This window comes from Peromyscus maniculatus, chromosome 2 (genome assembly GCF_049852395.1).
Source record: "Peromyscus maniculatus bairdii isolate BWxNUB_F1_BW_parent chromosome 2, HU_Pman_BW_mat_3.1, whole genome shotgun sequence".
In the NCBI taxonomy this organism is placed as follows: Eukaryota; Metazoa; Chordata; class Mammalia; order Rodentia; family Cricetidae; genus Peromyscus; species Peromyscus maniculatus.
The window spans coordinates 15,602,934-15,624,889 of record NC_134853.1 but is presented as its reverse complement, the minus strand read 5'-3'; the positions used below and the strand labels follow the sequence as shown (position 1 = coordinate 15,624,889).

At 40.8% G+C, this 21,956-nt stretch overlaps 1 protein-coding gene across 1 annotated transcript in view; it reads left to right on the top strand.

Moving 5' to 3' along the window:
• Window positions 1–21,956, top strand: part of Mrps28 (mitochondrial ribosomal protein S28) — a 126,324-nt gene that overhangs the window by 32,981 nt on the left and 71,387 nt on the right. The window contains exon 2 of the mRNA XM_006977887.4: window positions 134–315. Coding sequence (XP_006977949.2) covers window positions 134–315 — 182 coding nt within the window. The remainder of the gene's footprint in view (window positions 1–133; window positions 316–21,956) is intronic.

The following is a 21,956-nucleotide window of genomic DNA, read 5'->3' as shown; positions in this document are numbered from 1 at the left end:
GTTGAATTAATTTTGCACACTGTGATTGTCCAGCAAATTGCTCTTATGAAATTTTCTCTTTACATCCCTGTTAGACTTACTCTCATCTTTTTGATGGATTTCATGTATATAAATATTTTCTTCTCATATTTAGGAGTCTCCAAAAAATGTGGAATCCTTTGCTTCCATGCTGCGACACTCTCCACTGACACAGCTGGGGCCTGCCAAGGACAAGCTGGTCATCGGGCGGATCTTTCACATTGTGGAGGATGATCTCTACATAGATTTTGGTGGCAAGTTCCACTGTGTGTGTAAAAGACCAGACGTGGATGGCGAGTAAGTAGAATCATTTCCCAGTGATGTTCAAGTGTTCACAGTAGGGAAATGACGTCAGTAAATGTTGTTCTGCAATCAGAAGGACCAGAGTTCCAGCCCCGGGACCCCACAGAAAGCCAGCTGTGGTACATGCACCTGTAACCCCAGTGCTGGGAGTCAGGTGACCCCTAGGGTTCACTGGACAGCCAGTACAGTCTGCCTGGGGAGCTTGAGGCCAATGAAAGACGGTCTCAAAAAAGAATACATGATGGACAGGGCCTTAAAAAAGGAATCCAGTGTTGAGATGTTGACTTCTCCATAGACATGTGAATGCATACCTCCCCTCATACGTGTATATTTATAAAGGTTGATGTGCTACAACCTTTTGTTGTTTTGTTGAACACAGGTGATTTTTTTTTTTAATTAGCTTGGTTCTTTGACAATTTCATACATACATGATACATTTTGATTACTCTTTCTCCCTGCTCTCTCTTCTCTTCCTCTTGGACCACTGAAGTCCAAGTGCACACTGGAGCCTGGGAGGGTCACCAGTGGGTACAGACTGTAAACAAGGACTTCCCCTCCCTGAATCTGTTAGCAGATAGTTCAGGAGTGAAAGTCAGGGGCCTCTCGGCCTGCCCTGTCCGTGTCCTTGTCCTGCCCTTGATGAGCTCGTTTTGCAGATCTAGTGTCGGCACCGAGCTCCTGGGAGCGTTCCTTGCAGACCTGTCTATGTCCTGCCTGGAAGATGGTCCTCTGCAGCTCTCCTCCCTATCTTACGGCTCGCACAGTTTCCCGCCCCCTCTTCTGAAGTGTTCCTTGAGCCTGAGAGGGGATGGTATAAGCGTCTTTTTACGACTGTGCACTCAATCATCACTTATTCTCTGTACCTTCTGCAGCCGTTAGTCTCTGTGTTCAACAGGTAGATCGTTTTAAAAAACAGACAATGTGGTAATGCTCGTGGGCGTCAGAACTGGGGTCCTTGGAGGAAGCTGCTTATCTGCGCCAGTTGAATCAATAAGCTCTGGGTTCAAGTGAGAGATTCTGCTCAATAAATAACGTGGAGAGTGCTTCTGCCTCCCTCCTGAATGCTAGGATTATAGGTGCATACCACTACATCTGGCAGTACTTCTTGATAAGGATGGAGTTTTGTTATTTTGTTTCATAGATAATTCTTTATGAATAGTGGTTGGTCTTTTTTCATTTAGCTAAAATTTTACAATATCTGTTTTTTCATTGTCATTTTCTTGAACACAATATTTCGGAATGCCTTCAGAGTGTCTTGAATAGAAAATTTCAGAATTACAGATTTGATTCTTGTTCCTTATTTAATAAATTGCAAGTTTTTAAATGTCAGTATTTGGGATTAGATATTCTCTTATGGAGACTGTAGTATGTTTTGAATATTCTTAACAGTGTAGCTTTAAATGGTTAAATGTTAGAATCCGTTGCAATATTCACTAAACATTAGAATTTCATTTAAAACTGTTCACACACCACAGGAGTACGCATTCTTACAGAAATGGCTGCTTGTAGCCTCACCACCCTCTGTCTTTAAGGTGAAATCATCTACTTCACCAGTCTTTTGGAAGGAGAAGGGAAGAGCAGTTCACAGAGCTTTAGCCAATAAGACCTCTAGTGTTTGGAGCAGTTGCTGTTTTCATTCCCCCCCCTCCCTCCCTCCCCTCCCCCCTCCTCCCCTCCCTCCTCCCGTATTCAGTGGAGTTAAATGTATGTGTCTCTTGGTTCTGTTGTTTACCTGCAGCAGCTATCTCCTAGCACCTGCTTCAACAAACCGTCTGTCCAGTAGCCAGAAATATCTCCTTAACTTCCAAAGTCCTCACAAAATTAATGCATTCATGAATGAAGATCATGAAGAGGGCCGTGCAAGGGTTGATGTGATGTGCTCATTTGTATGTTCATCTACTCATTCATACTTACTCGATCTTAGTGTGCTGGGCACTGTTGACAGGTACACTACTGACTAGTGAAAACATGATTCTCTGTCCTTGTCAAGTAAAGGTTCTTCCTAACGGGGAAAGGAACAGACAGTAAATAAACATATACGGTGTTTACAATGGCAGCACCCTACAAGCGGGCAAGGATCTGTGGTGACAAAATGCAGATGAGTAGAAAGTAATAATCAGAAAAGGCATTTGCTCACAGCCGCTATTGATGTAGCTGTGACATGCCGCCAGAAGACCTTTCTAAAAGTGACAAACAGAAGCTGAAGCTTACACGCTCGACCCTGTTCTGTGGACCAGGGGTGATATATCTGTGTGCGCTCAAGGAGTAGTTCAGTTCAGCTACAATTTAACCTGGAGGGTTTGATTTTTTTTCTTCTGCTGCCTAAATACATTACATGGTTTTTAAGAGAGAAACTAAGCTAGGATGTTCTTTGTCCAGCTTTTATTGTATCATGAGGTTTTTTTTTGTCCTACTGTCCACAGAGTCTTTATTAAATCTCTTGATTTGTATGTGTAGAAGTGTGTAGGTTCTCCCTAGAAGTTTTCAGTTTACTGTAGGTCTACATAGGTGCTTGTCACTTAAATTTGTAAGTACTGTAGAAAAATGTAAGGCCAGTGTAGTTCCTACTTCAACCATGTTTCATTCCTGTTTGTATGCAGAACAAAATCTGTGGGTGGAAGCTTTCAAACAGATGTTGGCCTGACCTTTGTCACTGCCAGGAGGATGGTCTCACTGGAATGGGCAGTAATGAGGTCCAGCCCGACAGTGCCTCATCTCTGTATGTTTAGATTGCTACAGAGGTTATAGGTTTGAAAGATCTTTGCATTCTGCTTCCATAGTGTCAGACCTCTGATGGACAGATTCTGAGTGACCACCTCTTCTGTTCTGACTCATTTGAAGTCATTGTAAAAAGGGTATGCATATTTATTTAATATTCATCAGCTACATCCTGACCTCTCCTCTTCTTCCAGTACTTGTAGACAATCATGTTTTATCTTTATTCAGACTTCCTTCCCCCAGGCTAGGATTACACTTGGGCATGTGCTTGTTAGGTAAATGCTCTACCACTTAGCTGCCTGCCCAGCCTGTCATTCAGATGTTTGTGTGGTTGACTACATTCTAATTTAGGACATTTTAAAGAATGAGAATATACAGTGAAAGATAACTAAAAGCTAGTTAAATGTAAGTTTAGGTATATGTTCAATTTATCATTGTTTTAGTAAATACGTTTAATGATATTTCAGACTTAGAAAAATTGATAGAGACTATAAACCATTTTGGTTACTTCAGTATTCCCACAAGCTAAACAGCCTTTAATAAGTCCTTAGTGTCTGTTGCTTTTGGGGGGCTATTGCCTTGTTTCTTGAGACAGGGTCTCAACTGAAGCCCTGGTTGGCCGCGAACTTTCGGGAACCATTCTGCTTCAGCCTCCCAGATTCTGAGATTACAGGTGTGTGCCACCAAACCTGGCTTTATATATATATGTATATACACACACCCATATGTGAGAGAGTTATAGATACAATATATGAGAGTTGGATTTTTTAAATAAATGCTTTCCAATTTTTTAAATATATTTAAATATTTCCAATTTTTTTAATTGTATTTTTTAAATAAATGGTTTGCAGTCTCTAGAATTTTGCAGGAAGACTTGAGGGGTGTATGGGAGTAGTAAGAAGTGCTAAGAAAGGAGTCACTCCCGCTCTCGGCAGTCCTGAGTTTGTCCTTTGGAAGGTCAACCAGTGTCTTGCCTGCCGAGTCCCACTGTATCTTTTCAGGTTGTTCTTACCAGAGAGAGGTCTTTGCTTAGTTGTTTGTTTCGTTGCCTGGTTTGCTGTTTGAGCTAGGGTGTTAAGTAGCTCAGGTTGACCTTGAACTCACCATAGTCTTTTATGCCTCAGCCTCCTAAGTGCTGAGATTACAGGCATGTGTCTCCATGCCCAGCCATGAAAGGTAATTTTCATGTTTTTGAAAGACTCCGGAGTTAATTTTCCAAAAGCACTGATGGAACAAGAATATTGAAGGTTGAGAAACAAAGCGAAGGGTGGCATTACCCACCTGTGATCCAGCACGTGGAGCCCGGAGGCAGAAGGTCCAAGTCAGTCTGACATACGCAGACCGTGCCAGCCTAGCCCAGGCTGCAGAGGAAGACCTTCTCCTGGACTCTGCCACCCAGACGTACACACAAAAGATGAATGAAAGAGTGTAAAATTTGGAAGGTATTGCTTCGCAGATGTTTTTCTGTCTTTCCAGTGGTGGCCTAGCAGACATGAGCCTTACCCTATAGACAAGGCTAGGAAGAGAAGGTGGGCCAGAACCCCACTTAAAGAGGAGGCGGAGCTCTGTGTTGGTGTGTTTAAGTTCCTTTGCGTTTGCTTCTCTTCCTTGCAGCATATCTGTCTCTCTTGTCTGAGTCTCCTTTTGTTCTTCTATGACCAGAGGGCTTCTGCTGTGATTTAGACAAAGCACTTTTTTCAGTATCTGCCTACCCTTTACTTTAGATATTTTTTCTTCTGTCATATGCATACAATGTACACTCAAATTAAAAGATTTGTCCCAGTGTGAATAGAACACAAAAAACCAGAATGTAGACAATATCGTTGCTATTTTCCAAATGAATGAAATGAATCTCTGGGCATAATGTGCTGCAGCTACACAATTATTAATTAACAAAGCAGAGCTTCACCCTAGGGCTCTGTGTTAATCCAGGGCCCAGGAAGGGTTTCTGCCCAACTTCGCTGCTTTCCAGATCATGAAGCATAAGATCATTCACATGTCGTCAAAATGTAATTTCGCCTATGCAGTACTTTTCTACCAGGGACACTGAAAGTGGTGTATTAGTGAGAAAGGGAGATGCAGATCTGCTAAAGAATACAGGGTAGTTTGCTATGGTATACTGGCCAGGTGGCCATGGTTGCTGTGGTCTGAGTGAGTGAGTGAGTGTGTGGGCGTGGGTGTGGGCATAGGCGTGTGCGTGTGCGCCTGTCTTAAGATTCAGATGTTAAAACAGTTGATGCTGTTAAGAGGTGGGGCTGTTAGAAAGGGATTAAGTCAGGAGAGTGCTTCCCTCCAGAGTGGCATCAGTGCTTTTGTAGAAGAGGCGCTCGAGAGCTTCCTTGATCTTTCCCCCGGTTGAGGATACAGTGTTCCAGGGCTTGGCCTTCGTCAGACACAGACTCAGCTGCCACCATGTTGGACTCCTTAACTTTCAGAAGTATGAAAAATATGTTGCTGTTGTTTGTAGGCTACTGTTTTTCTTAGGCTTTGATGTAGCATCCTGAACCGACTAGGGTATTCCATATTTTGAATATCGTGTTATCACGAGTACGGTAATGAATAGTGGGCCCAGGCTTTTTAGAATAAATTGAAATTGTAATTTTCATGACGACAGTAGTAACAGGAATTGGTTATGGTTAAAAGTGATTGGTAGCTGAAGTCAGCATGCCTCATGTTATTTAGAAATGCAGTTTATTTTTCAGGGAACAGAAGTCTGTTGATACACATAATACTTAAATTTTCATTATTTGATTGGTGCTTTTATAGAATGTAGCAGCTTTGAATTTCATTGGACCTAAAACTTAACCTTTTGTTTCTTATGTCCTAAGGTCATACTTACAAATATGAATTTATATATTTTATCATCACACAGATGCCATATAGAATTACTGCTCAGTAACCACATAACCCCCAGTTCTGTGGTTTTGTTTCAACTCTCCTTTTCTGCTATGATGCCCATGTCTGCTCGCTCAGATCTCTTGCGTTTTCCTATTCCAGTGTGTTGAAACCTGAGAAATATGTTGTGCTTAAAATAAGAACAGCTCCTGAATAAGGACCTAGCAGCCTCTTCTCCAAGTGCACACATTTTAACACATGAGATTCGACATGTATTGTGACAGTTTCTCAAGTTCTTTAGCTGTGTTCTCATTGGCTTCTGGGAATACTTGATGTCGCCAGATAACTAACTTCCTGGTGAGTGAAGTGGAGCTGGTGTGGGCTCTGCCTGTTCACTGATGCCCTTGATAGGGGTTGTCGCATTAGAGCAGTGTCTGTTGAACCAGCCAAGGTGCTGAGTGTTTGGGACATGAGCATTTGTCATGGCAGAAACTTTAACACCTTCAGTAGGAATAATAGGGAAAATAAGGTGGGATTATTGGATTCTACACTGTGATGAAGAAGTGAAAATTCTTACAGTGAATTAGAAGTAGATCATGAAATTCCTTTAAAAAACTGTGAAGCCTAAAGAATAGTTTTATGATATTGATTAGTTTGGTTGCTTTGGAATATACCTGTAAAACATTTATTTTCAAACAAACAGAGCATAGTATAATTTTTCACTGAGTCCAGAAACTTTTAAGTGTGCAGCTAGTAGAGCAGTGGTTCTTAACCTGTGTTAAGAACAGGAGTTAAGACCATCAGAAAACAGATAGTTATGATTCATAATGGTAGCAAAAATTACAGTTATGAAATAGCAACAAAAATAATTTTATGGCTGGGGATCACCACAGTGTGAGGAACTGTATTAAAGGGTTACAGCCTTAGGAAAGTTGGGGACTACTGTAGTAAAGCTACCTCAGTATTATTAATGTTAATGATACACAGATTAAAGATAACCTCTGCATCCTGAGAGTTGATTCAGTCCACAGTACAGAGAATAAACCCACACAAATAACACCATGTTCATTCTTTTGACTATGTTCTTCAGGAATGGAGACGAGGGGTCAGTGTCTCTACTGCTGCATTGGGGAGGCTATTGCAGAGGGGCTACTGAAATGAGTGGGGAAGTATGGGCGAGAGCAGAGAGTTGGTTGGCAGGTGAGAGAGCCCATGTCTCCTGGGAACCTAGGTGGTTTAGTCAACCTGGCTTAAGGGAGATGTGATACGAAAGGTGGACAGAATACAGGTTCTCAGTAATATACATGCTGCTCTAAAAAGTGTGGCTTCATTTGGAAGGGGGCAAATAGCCATTGAAATATTTTAACAGGTAACATGGATCAGATCACTTTTGTGTTTCAGTGAGATCATTCTGGAAGAGGTGTGGAGTATTGACTGAAAGAAAAATGCTAGAGTTAGGTCATTGAGGAAACTTAGAAAGAAATGATGGCAGTGTGAATGAAGTCTGAGTTGGGGAAAGCAGAAAGCCCTCAGCAAAGTAGAGAGACGAGCCTGGTCTTGATACAGGAGGCAGGAGGTGGGAGTTGAACAGTATTCTGTTGCAGATGTGACTTGCAAGGTAGGTAGTGAGTTGAGTTGTCCTGGGAGGTAGAACAGAAGGCTGCTCTTTTAACAGTTTGCCCGCTTGCTCATATTAAGACCAGTTTGATTCTCTCATTCTCATTCTTGGGCATTCAACTTCTGATTAGTTACCAGGCAAGGAGTGCTTCTACCTTTACCAAAATACAGAATCCCCACGGTTCATCAATGCTTATTGATTTGTCAAATTCTCGAACCTTTTCATTGCATTGTTATATTTTCATTTTCCAGGAATTGCAAGCATTTCTGTAAAATCATCCAGCTCAGTTGTATAAGTAAAAAGTCCTTTTATTTATTAATGTGTAAATGAGGGTTGTGTCTCTTAATGCATTATCTTTACTCTGGCATCTCTATCACAACACATGTGATTGACAGCTCTGAAAATCGAAGAGTTTCAAAACAAGCATGATTGGCAGCTCCAAGGTAACTTGCACGTGCCCTGAATGTTATTTGTACTTTTGTTTGACACTGGGGTGGAATAAACAAGCTAATTTCCCAGTCTTTGTTTCTATTTCAGGTTATGAAATATATAGGGTCAAATAGAGAGTGGAATATATAGTGAATGTTTCAAAAACTCAGGAGTTCAAGGTGTATCATTTGCAAAGAGAAAATAAAACTTTGAATTGAGTCTCTTATTTCAGAAGAGAAAGAACACACCTTAAAAGTGTGTCTATTTTTGCCTAGATTGGTGATTTAGACTTACCCTGTGAGCTAGCTCTTCTTTAATACGTCTATGACAATTTACAAGCAAAGGGGTGTGTTATCTTTAACTTTTAAATAAAAGACAATAGTTATATGAATTATATGTTCACATGTGGTCAGATTGTCAATTATGATCCTTTCTAGAAATGTCCGAGTTGTGGAAGGATGTGATGTAGCCTGGGCATAGTATTGGGGGGTTTGGTTTTCCCTAGTTGGGTGCATGTCTTAGAAACTGCTTTTGGAGTTTGCTCTGTTGGCTTGATTGTTACAGATTCTTGTTCTGTCACTCTCAGAACTGATTGCTTTGCATTACCACCTGTGCACAACTCCAGGGCAGAGAAATGCCCAGTGAGTTGTTGATGCCCTTTCGGAGAGCAGAGGTCACAGGTGATCTGGCCTGGACTTGGTGTGGCTGCTTCTCAAGGAGGCAGCCTTTGTAAGTGTTCCCACAAAAGCTTTGACGTTAGAACCCGAGGAGAAAAAGTCAAGGCTTCATGCCTAACACTTAGGTCAAGAGTGGAATTTCCAAATATTAGTTGTTTTGATGGAAGATCTGGGTTCAGTTTTAGCCTGTATGATTTTTCATTAATTCATTGCTACTTGGTAACATCTAAAGACTTAGAGACTAGTATTTCAACACATATTTTGTAATTTGTGGTTATTGTAACATAAACAATATTTCACATTTGTAGTGATATTTTATTTGTGTTTTAATAAATAAAATTTGCCTGGAGATCAGAGGAAATAGCAAGCCATTTTAAGTAAACAAAGAAGTCAGGCAGCGACACGCCCTTAATCCTATCACTTAACAGGCAGGATCTCCGTGTGCTCAAGATCACACTAGGGTGTGGCTTTCATCCCAATATTTGGCTCCATGCTTTTTATTTAATAAGACCATTTAGAAATTCGTATACACACATTTGTTGAACATTCTCTCTATGCAAAACACTTTATGAATAAAATTGCATACATTATTTTCTTAAGCCTTTTTATTACTCTGATACTAATACTGTTAGGAAACTTGTTTAAAAACACTGAAGAAACTAAGGCTGGCATTTTAAGTAACTTAGCCCAATGCTTTGGCACCAATGAGCATTCCTGAGATAGCATACATAGCTCCTTTATGTCCTTCACATCCATCTTTGCTACTTCATGCTGTTCAGATTCACTTCCAGTACAATTGTGTGTTCATGCATGCATGTGTGCATGTGTAATTTGATTTTTCTGCAGCAAATCTTTTGCATATCTTCACTACAGTATGCTGAATACAGTTTGAAAGATCTGTAGAACATAAAAATGCAGAAAAATGTATGAGCAAATGCCCAAGTGAATGAGATGTTTAGAGAAAGAGTTAAAATGGTTTCATAAGCAGAAAAAATACTTTTCTAAAAGATGGAACTTTAGAATCTAAAAGATGGAGAAGGTGTTAGGAATTAAGTAATGAAAGGGCACTTCTGAGTAAGTGGCATGAAGTATGGCAGAGAATCAAGAATGCACATAGTATGATTAATTGTTGATACTGATTTGCGTGCGTCTTAGTAGGGGCTCTATTGCTCCGTTGAAACACCATGACCAAAAAGCAAGATAGGGAGGAAAAGGTTTATTTGACTTATACTTCCAAATCATAGTCCTTCGTTGGAGGAAGTCAGAACAGAAACTTAAGCAGGGCTGGAACCTGGAGGTGAGAGCTGATAACAGAGACCATGGAGGGATAGTGCTTATTAGCTTGCTTCCCCTGGCTTGCTCAGCCTGCTTTCTTATAGAACCCAGGACCACCAGCCCAGGGATGGCACCACAGTGGGCTGGACCCTCCCCTGTTGATCACTAAATGAGAAAATGCCTTACAGCGGGATCTCATGGAGGCATTTCCTCAACTGAGGCTCCTTCCTCTCTGATGACTCTAGCTTGTGTCAAGTTGACACACAAAGCCAGCCAGTACAGTGTGTAACAAGTTATCCCAAAACTTAGTAACTTAGAATAGTAAACATTTATTAGTCTCATGTAATTGATATGGTCCAGGAATCAATGAGTGCCTTAGCGGGATGATTCTGGCTCGGGGTCTCTTAGGAAGTTCATGTGAGGTATTTGCCTGGTAAGTAGTCATCGTAAGACTTGTCTGGGAGTGGAGGACTACCAGTTGTGCCATGGGCTGGTGACCAAACCATCAACACTGAATCTTTGGAGAACATTCCAGATCCAGACCATAGCATTAACATGCTGGTTGTTGGCTGGAGGCCTCAATTCCTTCCATATAGATCTCTCCATCTGGATTGAGTGAGTGCCTTCATGAGTAATCTAAGAAAGTGAGCCAGGGAAAGCATGGTAAAGGTGTCCTGGAGCATGCATTTTCGATCACACCCTACTCTGTAAGAAGTCAGTCACTAGACCTACTTCATGGGGGTGGGAGTATGGATTGGCCTGTCTCCTAGATGGGGAGGTGTGCAAGGCTTATGTACATATTTTTTATGAACAAAGCTCACCTTCTATTCTAAAAAATCTTAAAACTGCTTTTAAAATTTCTGTGTGTGTTGTCTCTAATTTGTAAGTGTAAGTGTGTGTACATGTGCACATGTGTAGTACTTGCCAGACACTGGTGTCTTCCCTTAATCACTGACCACAAGTACCCTTCTGAGCCTGGGTCCCCTGCTGAACTCGAAGCCCATCAGTTTGGCTAGGTTAGTTGGCCAGGGGGCCCTAGCAGCCACCTGCCTTCACTCTCCCCTCCCTCTAGTGCTAAGCTGAGAGTGCATGTTGCCACGGCTGGCTTCTTAGGTGGTTCTGGGAATCCAAGTTCAGGTGCTTGTGCTTGCACGGTGGCCTTGGCTGACTAAGCCATCTCCCCTGCCCCGTTATAAATAATTCTTTATAAAACCAATGAACTATGTGGTAGGAAAAGAGTTAAGAAAGTGAAAACGTTTTTCTACCTTTCCTATATTTTCCTTGCGGGGCAAGGATTCTGTGGCTCTGCTTCCTCAGGATCGTTGGCTGCATTGTTCCATGAGGGTGGAGGGAGCAGAAGTGGGAACAGAGTTTGGACGGCTGTGGGTACAACGGAGACAGCTTGGGTGAATCTGCTCAACTTTATTCCAGAGTATAGGGAATATATAGGACTGGGAAGTCTGGGGACAAACCCTAATTTGAATAAATGGCATGGTCCTATCATAAGACTCCTAGTACAAGTCTTAGTTACTATATGTGTGGCAGGCAAGGCTTCTAGCAGGGATCTGTGCCAAGGGTCATGCTGAAGATAAATCAGGCATCTGGCTTAGAGACAGCTTTCAGATAAGGTCAGTCCTCTCTGCTGAGGGACATTCTCCAGATAAGGGCAGGTAGAGAGCAGGGAGTTTCACTGGGGAGGGAGGGAGTCTCATGTCCCCGAGCTTTGGGAAGAGCTGCCATGATAGACTGCAACCTCTGACCAGTCAGCAAAGCCTCCCAACAGGATTCGAGACAGGGTTTCTCTGTTGAGCCCTGGCTGTTCTGGAACTCACTCTGTAGACCAGGCTGGCCTCAAAATCAGAGATCCACCTGCCTCTGCCTCCCAAATGCTGGGATTAAAGGCATGCGCCACCACTGCATCCTTTGCCATATTTTTAATGTTGATGTGGTTTTATCACCGATATTAGTAGTATTAGTATTAGTAGTATTAGTCACTTTTTAACCCTAAATTGTTAATATATTTATAAGATACCTTTCATTTTTTACTAGTTCGTATGATTCTAGGCATCCAGACCTTTGTCCCCTCACTTATGCATATTCTAAGTAGACTGATGTCATTTGGGGATAATTGGGAAGCATCCATGGGGTGTGTCAGGTCCTGCCAGCTCAGGTTTCTACGTCTCTTTCTTTCTGCCTGACCCCTGTTACCCCTGTCATGATGGCAAAAGCTCTTTTTCAGGCTGCTGGTGCTCAGTTCTCTAAATATTTATTTCTTCTTATACAAGAGAGCCTGGCTGATTTCAGACTAATTGTCAGGCTGTAGTTTTTGCTTTGGGTAATCGAGTTACTGAGAGCTGGGAGTCAGTCTCTTTATTGCAACTCTTCTTCTAAACTCTTAAATCCAGTCCATCTGCAAGTTTCTGTCAGCCTTGTTGCTGTTTCTTTTTCCTCTTTCTGTCTCTCACCAGCCCTCCCTTTCTTTACTCTTGGCTGTTTGGGGTATCAAATTCAGGGCCTTGCATGTGCTAGGCAGCAGTGTCTACCACTGAGCTCCTCCCTGCCCTGCCCACTTAGCTGGTGCTTAAATCTGTCCCTCCTCTTTGTCCACCTGTAGCTGGAGAGCTTCTCTCCGGGTCCCACCAAGTCCTAGCAGCCCACTTATAAAATAAACACACAGACGCTTATATAATTTAAACTGTTTGGCCTAATGGCTCAGGCTTCTAGCTAGCTATTCTTATATCTTAAATTAACCCATTTCTATTAATCTATACCTTGCCACATGGCTCATGGCTTACCAGTATCTTACATGTTGGTACTCATGGCAGCAGCTGGCAGCGTCTCCTGACTCAGCCTTCCTGCTTCCAGAATTCTCTTCTCTGCTTGTCCCATCTATACTTCCTGCCTGGCTACTGGCCAATCAGCATTCTATTTATACAGAGCGATATCCATAGCACTTCCCCTTTTCTTTTTTTTTAAAGGAAGGTTTTAACTTTCACATAGTAAAATTACATATAACAAAACAATTTTCAAGCAAGAATTACAGTTATAATATCTAGTCTATATTTATTTGTCAAAATTAAAGAAGATATCCTATCCTATATTTGTGAGTCTAAGGTTTTATATCTAACTTATGTTTTACCATAACCAAGGAAATTATAACTATCTAGTCTTCAACTACATCAAAGACCTCAGAAAGATATAATAATACCTGAGAATCAGGAGAAGGACTCAAGCAACTTTTAGGAGTCCTGCGAGAGTAGACAGAGACAGCTGGCAGCCTGGACAGTCATCCAAAGTTCTTTTGTAAAGTTGGGGCATCTGTCTTCAGCCTACAGGCCTGAAGTCTCTCAGTCACTTTTCTCTATGTCCTGTAGAATGTCTGGCAGTTTCCTCTGCGAAGCAGGAACCCAAAGGACCATTTTGCCAAGCAAACTTCAGTGGTCACCTTCCTATGGATCCTGCATGTCTAGTCAGTACATTTTTTTCAAGTAGTCCAGGCAAGAACAGTTTCTTGCCCAAATGGCTATTTTTGCCAAGGTGAAGATAAACTCCATATGGAGTGTCTTCAATGCCCATCCTCCTCTCTGAAGTAAATCGGTGCTACCAGGAGGAGACATGTCTCACTGTCCAGAAAGTCTAAATTTTTAAAACATTTTAAATGCCATATTCTGTAGGTCTTTGAAGCATTTGAAGATTACCTGTCTATCTGAAATATATCTATGTATTGTGGTGGTATTCTAATTGTACTGAAATGTGATTTTGATTGTATGTTAATAAATAAAGTTGCCCGGGGGTCAGAGCTATTAGAGCCATAGACAGAGTGTGGCGGTGGTGGTGCACGCCTTTAATCCCATAGATCTCTGTGTGTCTAGGGATACAGCCAGCATTAGAGACATACGCCTTTAAGACCTAGAGGGCTGTACATACAGACAGTGACGAGGCAGTCACATGTTTGTGTTTACAACCAATGAGAAGGCAGAATGACTATAAAACAACTTACACACAGGAAATAGCTCTCTTTTCGGGAAGCTGGGACACCTCAGGAGGAAGGGTGAAATTTTAGCTCTGAGCTCTGACCTCTTGGCTTTCTCTTTTACATTGGTTCTGTGTTTCTTATTTAATAAGACGGTTGGATACGTCTACAATGTATACCTAGAAAACTTAACTAACATGCTACAAGTTTGACTATCAAAGAAGACTAATTATTAATCTGTATTTCTTAATTATCCATTACAATCTAAATGAGTTACATAAACATAATACCTCAAACGAGAGTAGAAATATATATATATGTGTATATATATATATATATTTATATAACAAAATTAACTTTAAATTTGTATCAATAAACTAAAAATCCATAGCAATGTAAAACACTTCTAAACAAGTTGTTACTCTTTAAAAGTAGGTTCATTAATCTACCCATTCATCCTATCATATCTAAACTATCCCCTTTTCTTCTTTAGGAAGAAGAGTTAAAGATTAGATATAGTTTTCCTTGTTAAGAATTTTAGAAAAGAAACTCACTAAAGAGTAAGTATATAAATTTGAAAGACATTATAAGATAGTTCTGTTAGTAACATAAATTAGTATAGAAAGTGAATCAGGTACATTTTGGACTTACCAAAATAGGATATTCTCTGAATATGTCAAATGCAAATGGACTAGACATTGTTTAGATATTTATTGCTTGTATATATTATATATAGTTATTGTACTTTTTGCATATAGTTTTTCTTATAACTTTTTTCCTTTTTTCTTTTTATTGAAATAGAAAGGGGGAAATATGGTGATATTTTATTTGTGTTGAAATGTGATTTTATTTGTATGTTAACAAATAAAGTTGCCTAGGGGTCAGAGCTAATAGCAAGCCATAGCAGAAGCCGGGTGGTGGTGGTACACACCTTTAATCCAATCACATGACAAGCAGAGTCTGTGTGTTCAAGGACATAGCCAGCTTGGAGACACACACCTTTAATCTCAATACCAACCATAGAGACCTGGAGGTCTGTATAGACAGGCAGTGATGAGAAGGTCATGTGGTTGGGTTTACAACCAATAAGAAGGCAGAAGAGAAAGTCAATAAAAAGACAAACACACAGGAAGTAGGTCTCTTTCTCAGGGGAAGGATGGTAGTGGGTGGTACGAAGGTGGTTTTAGTCTCAGCTCTTAGCTACTGCTCTGACCTCTTGGGCTTTTAACTCTGCATTTGGCTCTGTGTTTCTTATTTAATAAGACAGTTACATCTACATCCACCTTGGACTTTTCTTCTGTCTCTTTCCTGGAAAGCTACAAAGGCTTCTTCCTCATCATTCTCTTTGTCTCTGTTTTCTTTCCTATGTCCATCTATTCTTTTCTATTTTCTATGCGTGTATTTTAAGGCCACATTAGTGGTCAAGATCTCATGGCATGGCTGAAGTTTGGTAAGTAGCGAAATACTTGCTTTGGGATAAGCAAGAATCAGTTAGGGAATTCCAGATTCAATCTGAAAGGTTATGACTATGGAGAGGCACAAAAGTGGAGTCTGAGGATGGCCTCTTTAGATGCTGGCTCTGGTGATGTGCAAGCCTGAGTTAATACAGCAAGACTAGTTCAGAGAGCCAAGTTGGATTAAAGTGAGGATTGATAGGAAAGCTGTAGGAGATTGTTCCAGTAAGACTGGAAACTGGTGCTTAAGGTTTCCATCTCTGTTGATTAGAAAAGTGGAGGACATGGTGGAAGGGCAGGTGGGTATGAGACCCATTTACAGGGCAGGGTACAGAGCTTACTTGATTATAACCATATTGTGGTTATTCTAGGCAACTGGTGCATGGGGTTGAAAACAAGAGAAACCAGGCTGTAGAGTAGTAGACCTGGAATCCGAAATTCCTATTGGACTGAAAATCTGTTTATCTACTGCCTTTACCAGGAAAACAAAACAAGAAGTCAGAATATAGGGGCCTGAGAGATGGCTCATCGATTGCGAGCATGTACTATTTTTACAAAAGAACTGACTTTGGTTGCCAGCACCCACACCAGGTAGCTAGCCCCCACCCCCATCCAGCTCCAGGGGATCTTGATGCCCTCTTCTGGATTCCCTGGGCACCTACACTCAGATGTACATACCCACACAGACATACATATATGCACATACTTTTAAAGTAAAATAAAATCTTCATTTTTAAGGAAAGAAATCGGAGTTCAAAGCATCAGCGTCTGTGAGACTTGTGTCTGTGACACGTTCTGTAGGAGGGACTGCCCTGAAGAAGCCCTGCCACATTCCGGTTTGGGCATCCCATTGAGGCAGAGCTGCTGCATTTCTGAGTGTAAAAACCACATCAACACTGTCGTGGACGAGGGTGGTGCTGCCAGCTGTAGTCACTGCAGATTTCCCCTCCCTAGCTTCAGCTAGAGCTCCTACAGCCCCGTGTGCTGGTGTGATGGCTCTGTGGGTCAGTGGCCTGAACTATGTCCCCAGAACTCACAGGAGAAGGAGAAGACCAACTCCTGAAAGTGTGTCTCAATATGCATGCCTGCATGCACACACACAATAATAATAAAGTGCTTTTAAAACTTCATTTGCTGAGCATGATGGCGCACGCCTTTAATCCCAGCACTCGGTGAGTTCGAGGCTAGGGTAGTCTACAAAGTGAGTTCAATAACAGTTAGTGCTACCTAGATAAAACCCCATCTCAAAAAACAAAAACAAAAATTTTTTTCTTCATTCATTTCTAGTATTCTTTGTTACCTTTTTTACTCTTGAGAAACTTTATTTCTTTTTTTCTACCTCTTTAGCAGGTAACCAGTCTCCTTCTTCCTTGAAATCAAGTTCTTATATTATATGAACCATATGAAATTACTGTTTTATAACTTAAAAATAATCAAATATCTGATATTTCTTATGATTCTACCTAATACTCTATGGATTCCCTATCTACTACCATAAAATTTCTCCATTGTCTTTTCTTTGATACAATGCTTCTGATTTTTTTCATATTTTCCCCCTAAAATGTTTTTCCACTCTTTTCTGTCCCCCAGACTGCCTGTTCTCTGAATTTCTGCTCATCTCCCAGCACAGCTTTGCCCTCACCGTTATGTCCTGAATGTGTTAACCGTGGCCTCTGGTCATTTGCCAGCGGTTTTACTCAAGTGCTTTACATCATTTAATCCAGCTGGCTTTTCTCGTCTTTGAAATCATCATGTCCTTTCATTTTCTTGGTCATCCTTTAACATCCACTTTTCTTTATCTGTTTTCGTCCTGTACTTCACACTCAGAAGTGCAGCTGCTCCGCCTGAATGGGATGCCTGAACCTGAATTTGCTTAGCACTTCTTCAGGACAGTTCCTCTCACAGGATGTGGCACAGACACAGTGCCGAGATGCTGTTGCCTATGTATTCTAATTCCTCTAGGAAGCACTTTATAAAAATTGTATGGATGGTGGAGATATAGGAGTCTTAAGATGTGGGTCTTTACTTCCCACAAAAGTCCAGTCTGTGGGTTCTTGGGAGCCGGTCAGTATGGTGGTATTTTATTTGTACTGAAATGTGATTTTAATTGTATGTTAATAAATAAAGTTGCCCAGGGGTCAGAGCTATTAGAGTTATAGCAAGAGTGGGCGGTGGTGGCGCATGCCTTTAATCCCAGCACTTGGTAGACAGAGCTAGGTAGATCTCTGTGTGTTCAAGGATACAGCCAGCATTGGAGACACATGCCTTTAATCTCAATACCATAGAAGACCTGGAAGTCTCTACAGACAGGCAGTGATGAGGCAGTCATGTGTTTGGGTTTACAACCAATGAGAAGGCAGAACAGAAAGACTATATAAAGACAACCACACAGGAAGTAGGTCCCTTTTTCGGAGAGGTCTCTTGACTAGCTGCAGTAGGCGGGTAAGGCTCATAGCTCTGATCTCTTGGCTTTCTTCTTTGCATTGGTTCTGTGTTTCTTATTTAATAAGACGGTTGGTTACATCTACAGGTCAGACCTTTAGGAGGCAGGGCCTAGTGATAGGAACTGAGGTCAATGGAGGCATGTCCTTGAAAGGGGTTTAGGGAGGCTGGCCTCTTTTCCTTTTGTTTCCTGGCTTCTGTTACTGAGCCTATCCTTCAAGATAATATTGACACACTGAAGATTCAAAAGCCACCGTGGATGGAAGCTTCTAAAGCTATGAGTCAGAGTATGTCTTTCTTCTTTCTGAGTTAACTGTGTCAGGGGCCTGTCACAGGGATGGAAGGATTGCTAACAGAGGTTGGCTTGAGCATATGCAAGGGAGATGAGCATGGCAGTCTGGACCAAGGGGTACATGAATGTTTCCTGTGGACACCACAGATGTTGACAGGTATGCCCTTCACTCCATGTTCTTCCTGACAGTTGCCTTTCTCATCTCCTTGCATATACTTTCTCCTAAAAGAAGGTGGGGATATAACTCAGTGGTAGACACTGCTATGCTCTCCAGCAACACCCTAAACCCAACAACAACAAAGAAGAGCTGTTCCAACAGAGTTGTTTGCATGCTCCCCTACTCTAGAAATCACTGCATTTTAATAATTAGAAAATACTTGATATGTGTATTAATGACATAAATTTATAGCTCTGTTTATACATACCTTTTTTGTTTATCTTGGTAAGATAAATCATTCAGGTTCTGCATAGTCCAATACTTGAAAACACACTTTGTTCTTAGCATGTTCTAATTTTTAGGGGTGGAGTGGCATCCATGAATATACTATAGTTAGTTTTCTTTTAAAGTTTTAATTCAGATCCTTATTTTTAGACCTAAAATAGAATACTTTGTGTTCCCTTTTAAAATGCAAATTGAGTATTAAACAGGTATAATTAGATCCTTAATTTGTACTGATTGAGCATATTATAATGTTCATGTGGATTTTATGATATTACTTCAGTCTTTTGAATTTATTAAGCAAACAAATTTTTCCTTAAGATATTTTCCTTGAAAGCAGTCTTATATAGTGTGTGTTCTTAAGAAAATGATGGTATAAACAATTATGATTTAAAAAATGGAGAAACTATGCATTTTTCAATGTGTAATATATAACTTAAGGTGAATTGGTTTCTAAAATATATTTCTGTAACTGTATATATATTGGAATTCAGCATTTTTACTGTGTTGGCTCGGCACCAAAATTTCTTTCATGTGGTTCAAAGACCTTAATATAAGACCTGAAACTGGTAGAGGAAAACAGTTGAAGACATAAGCATTGTAAGGACTTTCCGAATGGGACTCCAGTAATCCAGAAGAGGGTGCCAGATCTCATTACAGATGGTTGTTAGCCACCATGTGGGTGCTGGGAATTGAACTCAGGACCTCTGGAAGAGCAGTCCGTGCTCTTACCCTCTGAGCCATCTCTCCAGCCCCTACTTTTTCACTCTTGAAAATGACAAAGCTATGAACATCTTTGAGGATAAGATTTATCAGATTATGTCCTGAAGACTAAGTTGAATAACTAGGCTTCAGGGTTACTGATATTTTTCAGGCTTATTTAAATGTTTTATGTATTTATTAATAGTATTGTCTTTTTAAAATAATATGTTTAGCTGATAGCTTATACCACTAGGGTATAATGTTGTGTTCTTTTTATGGGATCTTGAGATCTTAAACTTGTTCATCCTTTTATTTCATAATAGGGATTTTTTTTAAACAAAAGTAGCTGTGGTAGTTTGAATGTAATTGGCCCCATAAGCTTATAGGGAGTGGCATTATTGGGAGGGGTGGCCTTGTTGAAGTAGGGGTGGCCTTATTGGAGGAAGTGTGTCACTGTGGGGACAGGCTTTGAGGTCTCTTTTGCTGAAGCTTCACTCAGTGTCCCACCCTTCTTCCTATTGCCCTGTGATAAAGATGTAGCCAGCACCACGTCTGGCCTCACACTGCCTTGCTGCCCACCATGATGATAGCGGACTGAACCACTGAACTGGAAGCCACCATCTCAATGAAATGTTTTCCTTTATGAGTTGCCATGGTTGTAGTGTCTCTTGATAGCAATAGAACTCTAACTAAAACAGTGACCCAAGCTGACACAGAATCCAAACTCAGTTCATGTACAACATCATCTAAAATGTGTATCTTCTTAAACAAAAACAAATATCACTTAATAAAAATACTATGCATATAAAGATTTTTAGGAAAAAGTGTCATATTTTTCTACTTTATTTTATAACCAGGTTTCCCATTGGGGCCATGTTCCTATGTCATAGGACTGTTAAAGACTTGTGTGGCCTTTCATCACTGTAATTAACTAGTGTCCAACTAATGGACTTTGATATTGTTTTCAGTTTTCACTGTTTTTATAGACAACATGGGTGACAGTTCTTTGTATAAATCTTGCCATGTTTATCCAGTTATATGTCTGGAATAAAGCCTTTGGAGAGGCAGAACTAGAAAGGATATTAGCCTGTCGTATTTTCAGAGGGAACATATGTATCTGTGCAAAAATAGACTTTCTTGCCATTACCTCAAACAATAAAATTATCTGCATGGTGTTGACATGGCATTAGGAATGATAAGGCATCTAGAGGAGACTTACAGTGTTGAGGAGAGCTGAGTTTCGTGTGTGTGCTAATGCTGTGCCATTGTGAACAGGACTTCAGCATCTGCAGATTTGGTACCTGCAGGATCTTTACTTTCTCTTTCTACTTACACTTACCTACTTGCTCCTGTTCCCCAAATTTTAGATCCTCCCCTTTCCAGGAACACGAGTGGTGATTAGTGATCCTTGGTCGAGTTCTCCTTTAATCTCCTTGTTCTTACTAGTTGCTGGCATTGATTTGCCCCAGTCTCCCGCATAAGAAGCAAAGGCAGTCAATAGTGATGGGGTGCCTTCTCACCCTGCAGTGTGCGTTCAGTTTTCCGCATGCTTGCGGAGTTCTTCAGCTTGCTTGCCGAGAACCCACATGCACAATAACACTTTATTATCATCACTAAATGGTTGGAGATGTTTTTCTATCTTAAACGTATATGTTTACTTTGCCCTGTTAAATACCTATTAGTTTTATATTCTAAAAAGTTATTCCCATCTTAATGGCTGAAACTATGCAACATCCTTTGATGATAGGCTCTAAGAAAGAGAAATAAGAAAATTTTGCTTTTTCTTATTTTTAGATTATTTAATTATTATATTTAGTTTTTAAAATTTAAAATGTATCTGCCTCATTTACCCCTTCCTTTCCTTCCCCTTCAACTCCTCCCACGTCCCTACCTTATATCTTCTCTGGTTCATCCTCTTTCTCATTATTGTTATTGTTACAAACATATATATCATATAAATGCATAAATATAAAATATAACCTGTCCAGTCTGTTTAGTTTTACTTGCATGTATATAATGTCAGGGCTGACCATTTGGTATTGAATAACCAATTAGGAGGTTCACCCCTGAGGAAGACTAGTTTCCACACTCTCGGCATTCCTTAGTTACCTGTAGTTTTTTGTCTAGGAGAAGGCTTGTGGTTAGTTGTCACCTCCTATATTAGCTTGTTGGTTAATGGTGTCCTTGTTTGGCTCTCGTTTAGGCGCCATATTGTTGAGGTATCATAGTGAAGTTTCTCTGTCAGTTAGAGGAGGTACAATCTCACAGCAGGTTTCCTGGGCCTCTGCCTCTTACAGTCGTTCTGCTTCCTCTTCCATAATGTTCCCTGAGCCTGAGGTGTAGGAGTTGGGCTGTAGATATATTACTTAGGGCTGAGCAACACATGATCAGGTGTTCTCAGCATTTGACACATTGTGGTTTTCAGTAATGGTCTTCATTAGTTGCCAAGAGGTTTCTTGAATGCAGGGTGAGAGCTGCACTTGTCTGTGGATATAGAAATAAGTATTTAGACTGCAGCTAGGAATTATGACGGTTTAGTAAAGAGACCGTCCGTCGTTTCCCCTCTAAGATCCGTGACCTCACTAGCCTCGGCTCGGTTCCCAAGATCAGGCCTGATTTCCCTCCCATTGAGCAGGCCTCAGTTCTGTTTAGACAGCTGTTGGTCACTTGTAAGACACGAGTGCCACTATTGCACCCTAGGCATATCTTGCCACGCTGGTCATTGTGGTTCATAGGAGTCACAGATGGTTAGGTTATTGCTGCTTCCCTCCCTTGGATGCT